Source organism: Eublepharis macularius, chromosome 7 (genome assembly GCF_028583425.1).
Source record: "Eublepharis macularius isolate TG4126 chromosome 7, MPM_Emac_v1.0, whole genome shotgun sequence".
Classification (NCBI taxonomy): Eukaryota; Metazoa; Chordata; class Lepidosauria; order Squamata; family Eublepharidae; genus Eublepharis; species Eublepharis macularius.
This window is the reverse complement of record NC_072796.1, coordinates 5,812,659-5,831,670: the sequence shown is the minus strand read 5'-3', so window position 1 is coordinate 5,831,670 and position 19,012 is coordinate 5,812,659. Positions and strand designations below refer to the sequence as shown.

The 19,012-nt window shown below is 49.6% G+C and overlaps 1 protein-coding gene across 6 annotated transcripts in view; it reads left to right on the top strand.

Annotated features, from left to right (window-relative positions):
• Positions 1 to 19,012, top strand: part of CXXC5 (CXXC finger protein 5) — a 102,116-nt gene that overhangs the window by 64,871 nt on the left and 18,233 nt on the right. For all 6 annotated transcript variants that reach the window (XM_054985279.1, XM_054985282.1, XM_054985280.1 and 3 more), the window contains one exon: positions 7,644 to 8,600. In XM_054985279.1, the coding sequence (XP_054841254.1) occupies positions 7,824 to 8,600 (777 nt within the window). In that variant the 5' untranslated portion in view covers positions 7,644 to 7,823. The remainder of the gene's footprint in view (positions 1 to 7,643; positions 8,601 to 19,012) is intronic.

The window sequence follows — 19,012 nt, the reverse complement described above, 5'->3', positions numbered from 1 at the left end:
GTTTGCTTATCATATTTGTAGACTGCTGTTCCTCCAAAGAGCTTGAGGCAGCTCACAACAATAAATATCCCTAAACAGATCGCATCTTGTATCTAATTCCCAGTTTGACCCCAGCATGTAGATCCATACGCTGGTAGCTGATGGAACTGGTGAGATTTTGTCTCGCTGGCAGCGGTGGAGAATGGGCCAGTTGCCTCTAACCTTACAGGCCCCTTTCCCTTTCTCCTTGTCCTTTGATTTCCAGCGCACTGTGGGTACGGGCTAGCATGGTGTCATTGTGCCTCTGAGCCAAGTGCACCTCCAGGGAGCTGCACTCTGTCTTGTCTGATCAAACGCAGGCTCTCTTGCCATGGTCTGTGTGGGTGTGTTTCAAGATTTAATTCCTCTCTCAATGCAGAAAGCAGCACTTGAGAGGCAGGGAGCAGGCCGGGCCCTGCCAGTAGAATACAAGGCATGTTTTCCTGTGTGTGCGTGGTTCCTCCTGGACAGGAAGAATGATGGGGCGCTGTCTTTCCTTTCCAGTGGCAGCTTTTCAAACGGCTGGCTCCAGGAGTGTGGCTGAGCCGCTTGGAGCTCCGCAGCTGCCACGGCTGAAGGTCACAAGGTGGTTCAGATGATAAGTTGTAGAAGGTGCATGGGAAATCCCAGGAGAACGGCTTTTGGGATGCCTGCCTCGGGAAGAGGAGTGGAAGGCCAAAAATGGAATCACAGTTTTGTTGTCCAGAAGCTTTGCTGGGGGAAAGGGTATGCTTTGGGGGTTTCTGGCTGTTCTCGCTTGGCAGCGCAGCAGATCCCAGCACTGCATTTTGTGGCGCTCCACATGGCTTCTACTTTGGAACAGTGAAGTGAAATGTCAGCGTCGTGCAACTTCCCAGTATTTCATCTGAGGCCCACAAATTCTGTCTGAAAAGGTGGCCCTGGCCAGGGTTCTAAGTGATGCTCAGGATCTAGTGTGGGAAACAGGCGCCTCTGCACCAGTTGGAAACGTTGAGCATGGTGATGCCACATTCCACATTTATATGACTCTTGGGTTTCAGAAAAGGAAATGCTTCTAAAATGATGGGGTTAAAGAGGGTCACGTCCATTCAGGTTGCAGGTTGTTTTAATACACATTGGGGCGGTTCAGATGAAACGCATGCTGCAGATTAGGAAGGGCGCCCCCAAATCTAAGAGGAGGCCAGCATGACTAATGAGCAAAGTCAGGAACGGTCCTTTAAAAAGTGGAAGTCTTGCTGAAATGAGGTGGGCATGAAGGAGCATGAACAAACCAAATGCAAGTTGATCAGGTAGATGAAAACCGATTATGAGGAGCATAGTGCTACACACTTTTAAGGCAGTAAGAATGTCTTTATATGCACCCAAAGCAGAAAACTGGCCAATGAGGTAATGGGAACTTTGCACGACATCTTCTTGCTAATGCAAGATGGGCTGTTTGCAGGAAAAACGAAGGCATTCTTTGCATTGGTTTTCACTCTGGGAAAATTTGGGATAGTTGCCCACACCGGGGCTTCTGTTTTCAAGAAGGGAATTGGAAAAACAGAGGTGAGGAAAGATGAAATCCGTACCAAAGGACAAGTTAAAAATGAACAGGTGACCAGATCGGGTGGGCACATACCTGGGGGTCCTTAAGAGCCCCCAATAGAAAATGGTTGATCTCTGAACAAAGATATGTGTCCTGGCACTAAAACTGGGCTCTCTGCTGGAGTATAGGAAGGCTGCTAAGGTGGGGGAGGGGGCCAGGTTTGCAGATGACTCCGGATTATTCAAAATAGTAACAAGTGGGCGGGGGGTACTTAGATATACCCAAACTGGAAATAAACCTGGAGTTAGCTGTTTTATGTTGGCGCAGGGATACCCAAACACTCCCAAGTGCTGAAAATTTATCTCCTGCAGTTTCAGGAGAGCTTCCGGTTTCAGGTGCCAGAGGAAAGCTATGCCTGGCCTCCCTACCACCCATAGGAAATCATGGAAAGTAGCAACCCTCTGGATACTAATTCTGAGGGCTGCTTTAGTCTCTGTGCCTTTCTTGTGGGATTTCTGGGGCCAGTGAGAAACAGGATATGTTTATAAGTAGATATTTTTATCCATTCTTTTGTCTAAGGCAGGGCTTTTTTTCAGCTGGAACGCAGTGGAACGGAGTTCTGGAACCTCTTGGAAATGGTCACATGGCTGGTGGCTCCGCCCCCTGATTTCCAGGCAGAGGGGAGTTTAGATTCTAAACTCCCCTCTGTCTGGAGATCAGGGGGCGGGGCCACCAGCCATGTGACCATTTTCTCCGAGGGCAACCCTCTGAGTTCCACCACCTCTTTTCCCAGAAAAAAAGCCCTGGTCTGAGGCATATCCACTCCTTTGTCCAAGGAGGACCTTAAGAGTATAAGGTTTTCCAGCTTTCATTTTGTCCTCATGACAGGTTAGATCCAAGCGATTGGCTCAGGGTCGCCCAGCGAGCTTCCTGGCTTTGAATCTGTGTCTCAGTCAAACGCTCTTAACTAGATGGACCAGAGGTGTGACCCAGCAGTTGTTCTTGTGTTCAGATGTTGGTGGATCATCCACTTACCATGTCTGTAGAGGCCTTTGTAAGAACGAACTTTGGCTTTAGTTATAGGAAGCACTTAAACCCCCAAGTCACTGTCCTACATCCTGCAGGCGACCCTTCTTCCCGAAGCATCGGGATGAAGTTGGTACACGCGTTATTCCTAGGAAATTTTGGATGTCCCCTCACCCCAAACGCACCCCCTGTTCTGCCCTATTTCTTTTTCATGGCATTTGCAGCAAATCCAGTGGAGTTGCTGTGATTTGAGTATTGACATTTCCCTGTCAAGCTTGATGGAAGGAAGCTGCTGAACAGCCAGGCGTGAGGAGAAGGCTGTCTGTTCGCTCCCCTCTTCAAGGAAGAGTCTGTGACCGTGGCCGTAAATGTTGGCTGTGGAGCCAGTCCTGTTGCTTAGCTGCAAACCTCTTTCGGCCGCTGACATACGGAACGTTCCGGTATCATTCCAGATGGCGAGAGGCAAAAGTGCCACACTGTCCTGTTTGTATATGTTGAGGGCTGTGGCTAGGAGAGAGGCGATTCCTCAGTGGAAACGTCTTTGCTTCGTTTGCAGAAAGACCTAGGTTCAGTCCTTAGTATCTCCAGTTAAGAAGATCAGGTAACGACGTCTCTGTCTGAGACCTGGAGAGCCACTGCTAGTCCACATAGGCAGTGCTGATGGCCTGATTCAGTATAAGGCAGCTTCCTGTGTGACTCTAAAACAAATAAATAACAGCTATGTAACCAGTAGCCCTGGCCTGGAGAGCCCAGACAAGCTTGCTATCATTAGATCTCGGAAGCTAAGCAGGGTCGGCCTTGGTTCGTAATTGGATGGGAGAACTCCAGTGAAGGCCAGGGTTACAGAGACAGGCAATGGCAAACCACCCTTGTTAGTCTCTTCCCATGAAAACCCCACCAGGAGTCACCATAAGTCAGCTGTGACTTGAGGGCAGTCTCCACCACCAGGTAATCAGGAATCCCATGGCCAAGGATTATCCATTAATCTAAGCAAAAGTGTATCTATAGTATGCTTATATACCACTGTTTTAGACAGATGAGTGCCCCGTTCAGAGCAGTGAACAAAGTCATTTTTGTTATTATACCTGCAATACAGCTGGGGCTGAGAGGAGTGGCTGACCCAAGGCCACCTGCTGAGCGTGTGGCAGTAGTGGGAGTCAAACCAGCAGAGTGCTGATTCCCAACCCAACCACTTAACCACTGTACTACAGCACGTGGAGCAGGAAATGCAACATTCACCTGTTTTCCTGACCTGAGATGGCCTCACCTCCTGAGCTCATGGCAGTAGTGGGGCTTGAACCGGCAGAGTGCTGACTTGCAACCCAACCACGTAACCACTCTGCTGCAGCAGCTCTGTAATAGCTAGTTGTTTTTGGATGTCTCTGAGACATCTTTTGGGATTAGCAAGATTGTCTGTTGGGGAACTACATTAAAACTTCCTTCGTAGTGCCTGTTAAATCAAATGGGTTGGATCCAATAGACTCATTTCTCTTGCAGAGGCTTTTTCCTTTGCCAGCTTCCAAGTGTGTGGCATCAGGCAATGGCTCCTTCTGCCAGAGGATCCACCCACACAAACATACAAAATGGATCTCTGAGATCCAGCCCACTAGATTTCTGGCTTTGACTCTGATTTGGGCCAAAAGGTAGAGCCTGCAGGTTGCTCTGGGCCATGTACGGTGAGGAAGGACGGTGTGCGGGACTCATATGACAATTCCAGTGGGGCGGCTATTGATCTGTCATTGCGAAACAAAAGAAAAACCCTTAAAAGTCTAATATTTATCTCAGTATAAGTTTCCATGTGAAAGAGTTCACTTCTTTAGGTGCAATGGGAAGAGACTCCTTTACTTTGCTTTTTTGCAGAAGAGGAGGGGGGAGGGGGATGAGCTGGTCAGAGAGAGGCCCAGTATCATAATTCAGGTGAGATTTTTTGATAGACTAGAGGAGACGTCTGCATGTTTCCCCTTCCCTTCCTAATCAAGCTATAATTTGCAGTCGTCCCTAGAGATGGGCACGAACCACAAAAAAACTGAACCATGAGGTTTATGGTTCGTGGATTTTCACGAACCACGAACTGGCACGAACTGGCACGAACTGGGGCCAGTTTATGAACCAGTTCGTGGTTCATGGTTTGTGGGGTTTAAATGCCCCTTTCCAGCTGCTTAGCAGTGGCAGGGAAAGGAGCATTTGACAGTTTAACGGGCCCTTTCCTGCCTTGTAAGTGGCAGGTCCCTTTAAACTATCAGCTGGCAGATGGCAAGGGGGATCCCCCCCTTGCCGCCTGCCAGTTGATAGTTTAAAGGGACCTGCTGCTTGCAAGCCACAGGGCCCTTTAAACTGCCCAGCCCCAGCCCTATACTTACCTTGCCCTGCAGGACCGCAGCATTCTCCCCCTCCTTCCCCGAGGGGTGGGAAGGCCGTTTTTGGCCTCTTCTGCCATTGCGTGGGCTCATGCGGTGGCAGAGGAAGCCAAAAACGGCCTCCCTGCCCCTCAAATGGCTGCTGCAGCTGCCATTTGAGGGGCAGGGAGGCCATTTTCGGTGGCAGAGGATGCCGAAAACAGCCTTCCCGTCCCTCAAATGGCCACCACAGCGGATCCCCCTCTGCTGCTTGCCAGCTGATAGTTTAAAGGGACCTGTCCCTTGCAAGCTGCAGGAAAAGTTTATATGGCCATTTTGTTGGGGAAATGGCCATTTAAAATGCCCCTTTACGACCCAAATGAACCAGTAGACCCGTTCGTGGAAATTCGTGGAAAGGAGCTTCCACGAACCACTGGTTTGCGAACCATGAACCGGCCTGGTTCATGTGTTTTTTTGGGTCGTAATTCGGTTCGTACCCATCTCTAGTCGTCACTGGCCATCTATTTTTCAAGCCCAGATAATTGTGGGGAAGGGGCATTTATCATACCCTGGGAGACCAGAATCACTCCAAAGCTCAGCAGAGTGACAGGAGAAACCCTTCCACCCTACCACAAATCAGAGCGCCTCTCTGTTGAGCTGGACTAGAAGCCTTCACTAGGGCACCAGAGAGGTTTGCCCCCAGTGAGGCTGGCGTGGCCCTTCAAATCATTGGCTTAGAATATTTGAAGAGAGCAAAGAGTCTTTCCGCTGAGCCAGTTGCACTGGGTGTGTTCACTGTCTGTGTCTCTGTTGCCATTCCTTCCCCAAGGAAGCCTTTCTAGGGGAGATACCTGTGGGAGCAGGGGAGGGTCTTGATCAAGAAGAAGGAAAAGAGCAGGCGGCCACTGGCTATGGCTTGAAAGCTGCCCACTCAAAGCTGCTGCTGCAGCACCTTCTTAGTTCCAGGCATCAAAACAAAAATCCAACATGGCGATTCTTCTCCACGTCAGTCTAGCTGGTTTGCTTTTTCAGTCCTCTCTAAAGTGTTTGAGCAGAGTGTGCCAGCAGGGCTGCAAACTGGCATAGGCAGGCGGCTGGGTGAGCGAGCCACACGAAGGGGAAGCGTCAGTATGGGCCAGCCTGCCAACCTGTCATTATCTGCATGATCACAGAGTCCGCTCAGGTGCCAAGCAGCCTCCGAGGCTTACTCAGATCCGCTCTCCCCCTCCCCCCAGCCTGTTTTATGGCTTCCTGAGTGCCAGCATGGGCAGAAGAGATGGAGGAACGGGGAGACAGGCCCTTGTCATTTGTCCACAGGGCGAGTAAAAGATTTGAAATGAACATTTTTAAAATGGCTTTATCTCCATAACCACTCGGTCTTTGGACACCAGTTCTGCAAGTGGCTAGAGAGATAACTGAATTTCAGGACAGTTTCTGCATAGCTTGACATTTTTGAACTCCATAAAATGGACTTTAAATGGAGGCATTTACATAATTAAATCAAACAAATCTGAGCATCTTGGAGTAGGATCCTTGCATTGGCATGGCAACCACCACTGGATCAGAAGGTATGTCATGTGCAGCCACAACCCATGTTACTTGGGGGGAATCGTGTTGCCTAGTGTGTTCCTTCTTGGATATACCCAATAACAGACTCTCCACAGTCTGGAAACTTGTTCAGGGGCTAGTCCAGAGCTGAATTGCTGCTCGTTGCAAGAACATTTCACTCCATTGCACATCCTGTTCCAAGTTCTGAAGGACGGATGGGAGAAAAAAATGAATGCAAACCTCTGTCATCGTGGCATGCCCCCCTTTTGCATGGATCCAACAACATTATTCACAAACCCGCTGATGGTTTGGACCAGTTAGCCACAATAGCAATTATCTTGTCTTTCCTTAAGGAAGGGAAACTCGCAAATTTTAATGGCCTCCATCCCTGCCTAGGACCCTCAAAGGGTTTATGTAAGATTTTGCTGCTCTTTCATACCTGTTAATGTCAGAGAACGAACTGTTTGAACATTAGGAGCTGGCGTTGTGGCTGGTGGCACGTTTTTGTTTCTGCATTTTGTCCACCACACGGTGTGTGACGTGATCCTTTCCTTTCTGTAGCAGCCGTAGCAAGTGTTTGTCACTTAAATAATAAATGAACCTTAATAAATAGTATGCCCATGGAATTAAAAATCAGTTTAATTCAGCAGTGGTCCTTGGGCATTTCCGTGCCATCCCCCCCCCCCCCGGCCTGCCCTGTGCATTAGATTTTCTCTTTGTAATGATACATAGAAAAGGAGGTGGGAGACAAGAAAAGCCCTTCCAGGAACAGGCTGTCTAAAGCAGCTGCTTCACATTGCTTCAGGATGAGGCCTGCTTATTGTCCTAACCAGGTATGCAAATATTGACAAAGGAAATGGGGAAAGAGGGGTCTCTCTGTAAGGGGAGGAGGGGGAAGTCTGTAGCCCAGGAAGCTGCCTGGCCCCACGGCTTCGATCCCTGCCTTTGTAGTTGTTTGTGTGTAGTAGCTGCTCTCCCCACGTGGTTGCCTGCCCAGGCCGTGGCCAACCACATGATTAAGTCAGCTGATCCCCCCCCCCCAGTCATAAACAACTATCTGCATTTAAGCCTCTTACTTTGGGAGTGGGTGTGGGTGTGGGGGAGCAGACCTGATGTCATTTGCTAGAAGAGAGGCTGTGAATACCCACGGCCAAGAGCTTCTTTGCTTTCACAGATGCCATTGACTAACTTTCCCCCTTTTTTACTTCCAGAGCCGTGTGGGTTATATAGGACACCTGCAAGATACAATTATGGCCCTGGAATTGCACTGAAGACAGACCTGGTTCCTTCCAAAACTTTTTGTGTTTTAGGATTATTACTCTGTTGCTTGGTTGTTTTAACGCAGCCAGTGGGGGTTGTAACTTTCGCTGGTCTCTCCCTTTGTTGAAAAGATGGCTGATCCTAGCTCTCATCAGTCCCCTGGGATCAAGCCAGGCGCTTTGGAAGAAAACAGCCTGGATGACTCTCAACCCTTGGTCAATTCAGAAAGGAGGAATAAAAGTGGTATAATCAGCGAACCTTTGAACAAAAGTCTTAAGAAGTCCCGCCCGCTTTCCCACTACTCCACTTTTGGGAGCACCAGCTCGTTAAGCGAACATTCCGAGAAAGGTGCCCCCCTGGCCAATGGCAACGAAGCCGTTCTGGATAAAAGCAATTCTACCTCAAAGCACAAAAACATCGCCGACCTGCTGAGCAAATCAGATCTTTCTTCAGAAGGACAGAGCATCTTGCAGCAGTTTGCTCAGTCGACGGAGCTGCTCAAGAGAGTGGTCCAGGAGCACATCCCTCTTCCTAACGACCACGGGACGGGCATCTCCGACATGGAAGCCGTCTCGGCAGTGGAGGCGATGAACAGCCCGTCAGATTTTCCTTACCTGGGGGCTTTCCCGATCAACCCCGGCCTTTTCATTATGACCCCTGCTGGTGTGTTTCTGGCAGAAAGCGCGCTCCATATGGCTGGCTTAGCAGAGTACCCAATGCAGAATGAATTGACATCTGCCATCAATTCAGGGAAAAAGAAACGGAAACGATGTGGCATGTGCCCTCCGTGCAGAAGACGGATAAACTGTGAGCAGTGCAGCAGTTGTAGGAACCGTAAAACTGGGCACCAGATTTGCAAATTCCGAAAATGTGAGGAACTTAAAAAGAAGCCTTCTGCTGCACTGGAGGTAATTGGGTGTGGTCGAGCAGCTTTCTAGGTCTCCCTCAGCCCTCTGTATGGAACCAGAATACCCGTTGATGAGGAATGGAAGTGGAGTGGCCGGGGGTTCGTAGCTGTTAGCAGTTCTTATGTTTGGCATTGCACATGGTACTCCAGTCTTCTCACCCATTACATATGCATGCTCGTCTGACTGGTCACCTGAAGGGAAGCCATCTCTAGAGGGGCCTGCCTTCCTTGAGACAGCAGAGGGGGGGGCGGGTTCTCTTTACCCTTTTCATGACTTCTCTTCAATCTTTTGAGACTTAGACCTGGTTCTCACAACCACCAGACAATATTTGTGAGAACGGCTTTGGGTGATGCTGCTTCAGACAGTTGATGGGAGGGGGTGTCATATGATGGAGTGCTCCTACACGTAAATAATATCCCCCCCCCCCAAAGAAAATAGCATACTAGGACAAAGGGCTCTAGCCTAGCTGTCTCCCTGAATGAAAATGCTGGCTTTCTACATAATAACAAATCATATGTAGTACTTTTATTTTGTATTTAGAGCAAGGAGAGCGCTTCCCAAACATTGGTTTGTTTTAATCCTGTAAGGTCAATCAGTGCTGTTATTGCAGATTCAGCCACTGAGTTTGTAGCTGTGGTAGTATCTGACCTGGAGAATTTCTCAGCTCATAGCTCAGTCTCTGCCACAGTGATGCACCAGCTTGTAATGTGTAGAAATGTTCTGGAACTTCCCCACCCCCAAGTCTCAAGGCAGGGCAAGATCACATCATGTGAGACTCCACCTGCACTCTGAAGTGGTACAGTCCACTTCAAAAAAAAAAGAAGTGGTACAGTCCAGTCTGAAGTGGTATGGCTCAGATATAGATCTAGCACCTTATCTGGTCTCATTAATGCTCATGCGGTTATAACGTGGGAGAGGAAACGTCTCTCCTTACTAGATACTTGCCCCTCCTTTACTTCAGTCTCTTCTTGTGAGCAAGGATCATTTATTTAAAAATATATTAATCTTTCCAAATTATTTGTCAGCTTGATGTAGGAGACGACAACTGCTGAGTATTAGAAGCAAAATGCAGCCTCCATTGGCCTCTCCCCAGAATCACACTGAACACAGTGGATCTTTCTAGTGACCTCCACAGATCAATTATGAAGTCCAGCTTTTTAGGCTTAGCATCTGAGCATGCGAGAACGCCCTACATTTGCCCTGTTCACAAGTTACAGTGAACTCACATACGGTCCGTGCACTGTTTTGATTTGTGTGTTAGATTGTTTGCATGTACAGCTGAATGGACGGTTTAAACTCTGCATTTATCCAGAAACTGGTGCCAGGTTTCATTAGTGACGTGGAAGTGCATTGGCTCTTTTCTTACAAACAAATGTATACACAAACGTTCAGGAGTACTAAGCACAGTGGCAATTTTTGTAAATTAAAAAAGGTGCTGGTACTCATATAGAAAGTGCAGTGCTTCCCACCAATTCCCTCCCCAGGAATTGGGAGAGCCCACCCCCCCAAAGGTGCCAGTAGTCAGTACGCAAGAATACCACCCAAATAAGAAGTTTAAAGATGTACGTGCGTTCACTGTAATGTGAGCAGGGTTGCTGTCTGCTGCAAGCAGGAGTCAAGAAGGGGTCTTTCTTAAGATTTTTAAATAGTAAAGAGTCCAGCAGCACTTTTAAGATTAACCAACTTTATTGTAGCATAAGCTTTCGAGAACCACAGCTCTCTTCGTCAGATGCATCATGAGATGCATCTGATGAAGAGAGCTGTGGTTCTCGAAAGCTTATGCTACAATAAAGTTGGTTAATCTTAAAAGTGCTACTGGACTCTTTACTGTTTTGCAACTACAGACAAATGCAGCTAACTCCTGGATCTTAAGATTTTTAAATTGGCCATGTTGGGGATGGAACTGAGGACCTTGCAAAGTCTCCGTTTTTTTTTCCAACCCTGGATTCTGGATTCCTGTTTGCAAGGGTAAACATGCATCTGGAAGCCAAGGGAGGTGCACCGAGCTGTGGAAGGTTAAACACTTCCTCCTCTGTCACTTCGCCACTCCATATTGTTCCACCACCACCATCCTGCTTTTCCATAGAAGCTGCAGTATGGTTGATGCGTTTGTGTTTAATGTGCATGCATATAAGCAGTGCAGCTTTGAGCTAAGATTGTTGCGTAGTCATGGATTAAATCTCCACGCCAACTAGGTTTCTAGAGTTGCTCTTCTCCAAGTGGAGCCTGAAGTTCTCTCAGAATTACAGGTTATCTCCAGGCTTCCTGGAGAAAGCAGCAGCTTTGGAGGGCAGACCCTCTGGAATCACATCCCGGCTGAGCTCCTTCCTGTCTCCAAACTCTCCACTCCCCAGGCTCTGTCCCAAATCTCCAGGAATTTCCCAAGCTAGAGTTGGCAACTAATGAATTCTTAGTTGCAAAGAAGTCATGATCTTCAGAAGGGGCCTGTACCCTTCAAAAGCTGAGCTCGCTGGTGGTTATAGAGTTGGCTGTCGTATAGGGTTGCCAGCCTCCAGGTGGTGGCTGGAGATCTCCCGGAATTACAACTGGTCTCCAGGCCACGGAGATCAGTTCACCTGGAGAAAATGGGTACTTTGGGGGGTAGACGCTATGGAATTATGCCATGCCAAGATCCTTTCCCTCCCCAAATCCTACTTTTTCCAGGTTTCACCTCCCAGATCTCCAGGAATTTCCCAACTTGGAGCTGGCAGCCCTACTGCTGTATGTCTCCCCTGCCAGTGCTCAGTGGGAATTGCCGTTTGGACCCAGAATGTGTATCTAGCAGTCTGCAGAGACATGGGCCGTTTTCACACTGCTTACCGGCCACGGAACAGGGCACAACGCTCCCGGAACGACAGCGTCTTCCTGGCACGATTTCGCGCCGGGAAGACGCTGTCATTTCGGGAGCTTCGTGTAATGTTCCGTGGCCGGTAAGCCGTGTGAAAACGGCCATGTTCCAGCTTCTCTGCTGGAGGGGGGGGGGCACATCTTGGCTGGCCTCTCTCCTAGTCATGGTATGATGTTGAGGTGCCACACGGGCCTCTGCAGCAACTGTGGAGGAAGGGCACGGGCCCCCTGCTAGTCTGCAACCTGAAGTCTCCATTGAGCTGTGGGTGACTAGTCTGTAATTTGGCCAACTGGCTAATTTCCAAGCAGCTGCAGTTTCCGAAAAAGTCCCCTTGATTCCAGTTAATCTGTATTTGATTGTCGAAGGGACAACCTTGTGTTGCCTGCCTGTGCTTCCCCTTCTTCCTTCAAATATTATCTGTGAAGTTGGTGAAGTTTATAAAAGTCCCAGTCCTGGTGGAGACAGCGATACATTACTCCAAGGATCAGATAACTTGCTGTCTTATTAGCCACATTCAGAGTTTTTCAATTAGCATCAGATTGGAATGAATACTTTAGGAGGGGGGGAATCGATCTGTGGGGGGGGGGGTGGCAGTAGGAGGGATTGGTAGCTTTCAAAAACTGCTGTATTGCTAAATTATATTCTTGTTCTAATTTGCTGAGTCAGTGATCTGGAAAAGGGGAAAGGGAAAAGTCCATCTTTCCTAAAGAAGCCCAAAGTAGGGAAATTGATTCCACAATGCATGCTAGGCTAAATTATTTCTCGTTTTCTCCCTGCATTATTGAAATTTGGGAGAAGTTGAATGACGTTGCAAAGCCATGAAAGTTTCTGTCCTTTGATTGGTTTCCTCGGCTGGGAAACTGGAATGGTTTAAACTGGACAAAAAGGATTATTCAAAGGGTCATTCCCAGTTGGAACAGGCCTGCCATAATTTGGGTGTGAGCATGTGTTAAGACAAGCGTCTCTCTAATTTAATTTAATTTAATTTAATTATTGCACTTATATTCCGCTCTCCCTGCAGTCAGGCTCAGAGTGGATCACATCTGAGTATAAAAACAAGTTAGCAAAACAGATGAAACAATTCCATCTTTTAAAACTTGGCAACATTCGTATTGCGCAGTCCCTCAACAACCGAAACCCATAGGGGGGAAGCAAACTATGAGATGTTATACTGACCAGAGGGGAGGGAATGCCCCCTCCTGGCAGGCGGCCAGTTAAAGGAGGCGGGGGCTAAGGACCGCTGTGTGCTAAAAAGAAGTGGGCTGCTGTGTTTAGGTAAGAGAAGTTTTTGTAAAAAAAAAAAAAACGTAAGTGAAAAATGTAAGAAGATAAGAAACTCTGCTAGATCCAGTCATCTTCCTGGTAGCTTTCCTCCAACTTAACCAGGGCCGATTCCAGACGACTAACCTGAAGGCGCTGCATGCCGCCGTGTTCCGGATCGCGACGGGGAAAACGCGAAATAATCGCGTTTTCCCCGTCGCGATCCGGAACATGGCGGCATGCAGCGCCTTCAGGTTAGTCGTCTGGAATCGGCCCAGCTCTTCCTCCAGTAGAAGAGCCACAAGTTGAAGGAAGGCACCTTACTTTGGAGGAAGGCTTTGAGTTGGAATATAAATATTTAAATACATACATAAATTTATCGGCGTGGATATATTAAATAACAGCTTCCAAACTTGTGTATACGTATCAGTGCAAAGCAGTGGGGCGCCTCTGGGTCGGTGTGCTGAAGATGATGCTCCTTAAGTTGATGGAAAGCGCTCCCCTGTCCCATAATTGCTACAGTGGATAGGAAAAACCAGTACTTTCAGTTTGGTTTGTTGCAAGTTAGAAGAGGAAGAAAAGCCCCTTTTTTGCTGTAAAATAAGCTCAGTTGGGTAATAGAGGGAGCGGCAGAGGAGAGCTTTAGAGACAGCTTTTAACTTGTACAGATGCTCTGGCAGCCAGCTTTTAAGATGAAGCGGCCCAATTTTAGACCGTTCCCACCAGGGTATCACTAGTCTCCTTAGCTCCCTTGGGGCCAATAAGCACATGGGTGTTTGTCCTTCACTGCAGGGTGGGTGGGGGCAGGATCACTGGGGATTCTTGGAGCTTTAAGGCCACTCAGAGGGGCAATTGAGGCTGAGAGAGAGAGAGAGGTTGGCTTCAGGGCCTAGTGGGTAAGCTCATCACAGGTCCCCAGGAGCTGCTCTGGCACCACACACACACACCACACCACACCACACACACGGCACTATCACATTTTGTGCCAGTTTCCTTGCCCTCTTTTTTTTTTTAATCTCTGAGGCTGAAGTAAGACCTTGCTGCAGTCCTGGGGCTTCCTAGAACAGCCGGTCTCTCTCTCCCCTGTGACATTTATAGATGCAAAATGCAGGGCAGAGTGAAGTCTTCGTGCTCTGAGATTCCTCACCCTTCTCTGTATCACTGGGTGCTGCTTGTGAGGATGAAGAAATTGGTGGGGTGATGACAGCGTCACCCATTTTGCATCACCGACTGTCAGCAAGGCAGCTGATACGAACCTGCAATTTTCAGCAGCAGCCGGTGTCTGCCCAGTTGCTGATGTATATATTTACTAAAAACAAAGCCCCTTGTAGGAAAAAATACAACAGGCTCTAGAAAGGGGAGAGCAGGCATGCCGGCATCCCCTCCTCTTCTGTCACTGACCCCGGCCGGTGAAGGAGGGGGGTGGGCATTGCCACCTGCTCCACTTCTTGTCCTGGCTGGGAGAAGGGAAGAAGGGAATTGCCTCCTGCTCTGTGCCTGATCCCACCCAGGTGAAGACGCTGGGCAGGCATTGGCACCTGCTCCACTCTTGATTCCAGCTCGGTGAAGGGGGTGGGCATTGCCATCTGCTCTGCTCCTGAAACCACCTGGGAGAAGCGGGGTGGGCATTGGCACCTGCTCCGCTCTTAATACCGGCTAGGATAAGGCAGAGAGTGGACATATTTACTTGCTCTGCTCCTGATCCCAGCTCGTTGAAGGCACGGGCGGGCATTGCCACCTGCTCTGCTCCTGATCCTAGCTGGCTTAAGGGTCGGATGGGCATTGCCACCTGCTCTACTCCTAACACCACCTGGGTTAAGATGGGGGTGGGCATTGACACCTGCTCCACACCTAATATCAGCCGAGTTAAGGCACGGGGAGGGCATTGCCACCTGCTCACCTCCGGTTCCCTGCCTGGGCTTTCTACCATGGCATGTTTTCTGGAGTGATCTGGTGAGTTACCTGGGCTTTCCTCTGTGGCAGCGCCCTCTGGTGGTGCACCAGGGTATAAAGTGAGTCGTCTGAAACACGCTTACTCAATTATATAGTGAGATTTTATATCCTATCTTTATATCCCATTTTTCTGCCTAATCAGGGCCACCAATTTAGCTTCAGCCTTTATGTCCCGGATCAGTGGTCATGATCCTGAGCGCCACACTTTGCCCTCTCATGGCATTGCAACAAGTAAGGACAATTGGACTTGCATTTCTGCATTTCATAATGTAAAAAGGAACTTACTGTGTGATCCTGAGAAGAGTTACTCCACTCCAAGCCCATTCAAGTCAATGAGCTTAGACTAGAGTACTTAGACTGGCTTGTTCCTCTGCAGATACATGTGGCTCTTGCTGAATGGAGAAATGCACATTCAGCTTGCAGTTATTTTTGTTTCCACTTTGCAAGGTAGAACATGGGAAGGAGGTTCTCTGACTTAATGGTGGGCTCTTCTCCCATTGCCAAGATCTCTCTGTATTTTCCAGCCTCATTTTAAGCCCTCAGATGGGATGAGTAATAAGCAAGCAGCTTAGGTCATCTTCCAGGCCAGCTGTCCTAGTGGTTGCTGCTGCAATCAATATGTATTCTCTGCAGCAAAAGAAAATGCACAGCAAGAGCTGTAGAAACGAGAGACGCTTGCAGCCTCGGTAGCCCCAGCATTTGTCAGGAGGCCGTCAACATTAGCCATGCATAGAAAGCCCCAGCCACTCCCAACAGCAGGAGTCCCACAACAGCATCACCTGAGAAAGTACAAACACTGAGATATATGCACACAGTGTGCAAGCACATGCCCAGGAGCAGCCAATGGCCCTCTCTGCTGTCAGAGGCCTTCCATGGAGGGTGAAACCCAAAGGCTTTCCAGGGGAAGGCCTGGAGCCTTGCTGCGTGCTGGTTAGGTTGATTGTGCTGCATAAAACTGATTTGCAAGGGAGTGGGAGGTTGTTGTGGATTTTCCGGGCTGTATAGCCGTGGTCTTGGCGTTGTAGTTCCTGACGTTTCACCAGCAGCTGTGGCTGGCATCTTCAGAGGTGTAGCACCAAAAGACAGAGATCTCTCAGTGTCACAGTGTGGAGAAGATGTTGGCAGGTAATTTATATCTACTCAGGAACGTGGGTTTGGGCTAAGTCATCCTGTAGGAGTTTTCCAGAGTGTGGAATGCTAATGGAGGGAGGCGTCACTGTATCCTGAGGAGGTTCTTTTGCATATGGATTGGTGCTTGATATGCTAATCTTCTCTGCCGGGCTATTGTGGAATGTGGAGTATTTCGTTAGCCTGGTGTTTTGCAGGGCTGGAAGCCATGCTCTATTCATTCATAAAGTCTCTTCTTTCCACGGCTATACAGCCCGGAAAATCCACAACAACCATCGTTCTCCGGCCGTGAAAGCCTTCGACAATACAGGAGTGGGAGGTATTTGTCAAGGCAAGGGACTGGAGCCACAGCCAGAAGCCACATCTGCCCAGCCAGTTAGCTCAGTGAAGGAGGAGGAACACATAAGCCTACATCTTGTTGGATCTAATGGCCACCATCAGTGACCACTGGAAGGAAGGCACTCAAGATGAGGCTAATTTACATGAATAGATGTTAATTCACGCATAATTGCAACTTGTTTTCTCATTTCCAAAATGAAAAAAAGAACATCCCCCCACCCCAGTCTCACCAGTTGTAGGTGTACCTGTTGAGGAGGGAGTTCATTGCAGGGGAGTGGGGAGTGCCATTTCTTTAGTCTTGCAGGGTTCCCAGGCCTCAAAAAGTGGCATGATAGAGAAGATAGGGCAAGTGGCCTTGTCTCTTGCCATTGCGTCTCCCGGCTTGGTCCCTTCCTATGCCCTCTGCAATGTGCAGGAACCCTAGTTTGGACAAAATGGGGCAGCCCCACAGAGGAAACCACAGCTGTTTTCCTTTTGGTCACTGCCACCATAATATGGGGTGAAATGGGGTCTTGCATTTTGGCTGGCTGCTTCCCTGGAGGGCTGGGAATAAAATTAGAAGCTGCAGCCTGGTGAGAGAAAAGAGAAGGTTCCATTCTGCACCCCTTGCCACCCCCGGTAGGAGCCCCTTTCCTGGCGTTTGCAGGTGAAGACGGAGCAGTATTCAGCATGCTGGGCAAGTTGTTCAAACGCCTTTGCTGTCGTAGAAGCAAATGCTTTGGAATGCAGCAAAGACTCCTTCAGGTGATCCGGGCCCACCTCAGATGGCATATCTCTCCTTACTAGAGATGGGCATGGTCTGGAAAACGGACCAAAATTTTGCACGGTGCGCTCTGGTTCAGTGTTTGCAAGCCGGCGGATCATGGGACATGCCGTTTTTCATGAATGCAACGAAATTTGGCCAGCCTGCCGGTCCATGAAACCAGACATCTCTGCGCCGAGCAATCAATTCGTTAGGCAACATCAGAACCACCCTTGAAACACACCAATCTTAGCCTTGAAAACCTTAATAGACAGCTCTGGCTGCCAACCCGAGAGCTCCCATTATTCTCTATGTGAGCGTTTACTATATAAGACAGAGCTGTGGAGCTGTGCTTTCACTTCCAGCTCGCAGTTACTGAGTGATGAACTGCTTGCTGCGGGAGCTCTTTTGGGATTGTGCGGCATGAGAGGGAGGGAGGCTTGGGGCTTGTGCTGCAGCAAGGCCGGGGAGCAAGCTTAGTTCTAGGGTTTCCTCAGCTGAGGGGGCCCAATCTTCTGTTTAAATTATTTTCCTTTCCATTCTTCTTTGCTTTTGGGGCGGTGGGCTAGTGTAGGGCTGTGCTCCATTTCAGTCACTAAGCTGCACTCAGTCTCTCGGGGTGTAAGGCAAGCTTCCTCTGCCAAGGGCTGTTCTGATTTAAAAAAAACATTCCCATTCTTTTTTGCTTTGGGGGCAGTGGGTCATCAAGCCAGGATGGGACTGAGTTGTTGGGCAGCTTTTGTCGTCTCAGAGCCCACTTTTCCTGCAGCATTAAGTCTTCCCACCAGCTGCACAGGAGGGAGCGGGGAGATCCCAAGAGCACGAGCTGTTCCAGGACATGTCCACCCGTTGGAAGGGGTGGGCATGATAGTGCAGCTGGCGGAGCAAAGACACGTGTTGGAGGACATCATGACCTCCACACCCATTCCTCAGGTGGGAAGGGTGCTCAGCATCAGCTCCATGGACTGGCTAGCCCTCTCCCAAATGGCCTGTGTCTTGAAGCCATTTCAGGACACCACAATCTCCTCTGCTCCTACAAGTCCAGCCTGGGGCAAGCCATTCCCTTGATCCATGGGCTGGACCGGGTGCTGGCCAAAGAGCTGGAATGGGGAGGAAGGTCTTCTCCCCAGTGTCAGGGAGTTGGTGAAGAGGTTGCAGGCAGGCATGGCCGCCCACTTGCATCCCATCTGCAAGCTGCGGGCATACAGAATGGCCTGCATGTGCAACCCCTGCGTAGAGGGCACCATCTTCATGCACCAATGTGAGCTCCAGTGCTGGTAGAAGGAGCTCCACAGAGAGGTCCACAGGTTTCAGGACAACAGATGTGGCCAGAGGGAAGAGGGCACAGAACAGGGGTTGTTGCTGGAGGAGCTGGAGGAGGAGGAGGAGGTAGCAGCGATGGTTGGTGAGACCAGTGGCCCAGCCTCTGAGAGCCCACCCAACAAGGACCACCCCCACTACTGGTCCTCTGCTGAACTGGGAGGTTGCCAGCATCAGGAGGGAAAGGGTTGCCCTCGCGGAGGACTCAGCGGAAGTGATGGTGTGAGAGTACCTTGTCGACCCCCCGAGTCCCCTGATTCCAATCCCCTGGAGTATTGGACATGTAAAGCTGCCATCTGGCCCGACCTGTCGTCCGTGGCCATGAATGTCCTCTCCCCCCCCCCCCCCACCAGTGTCCAGAGGGAGCGGGTGTTCTCCCACCTGGGAGGCATCCTCTTGTCTGCGCTGCTTGTGCCTGGACCTGGTGGATCAGTTGGCCTTCTTCATGATCAACCTCCCCCTGCTGGGCTACCCCTCCCTTGACCTTGGGGTGGTTTGCTCTGAGCGACCCCAGCATCTGTGCCACTGCCAGGCACAGTCGCCTACAGTCAGGCTCTGGGCCACCCCCGCTTCCTTGAGGACGAATGCCGTGTTCTCCGGTCTCTAGCAGCAGAGAAGAGCAGGAGCCCATGATCTGAGGGTCATTTTGATGTCCTTGTCCATGAGTCTGCTGGGAAAAGGCATCTTTGGTGTCCACCCTGTGGGTGAGACCGTTTCTTTTTCTGGGTCTTGTGCCGCTGCTTCTGCAGACACCCCGTCATCCAGGTGGGTTCTGTCAACGGGTACCGCTTCCAAACCGGAGGAGGAGATCCATCACCATCT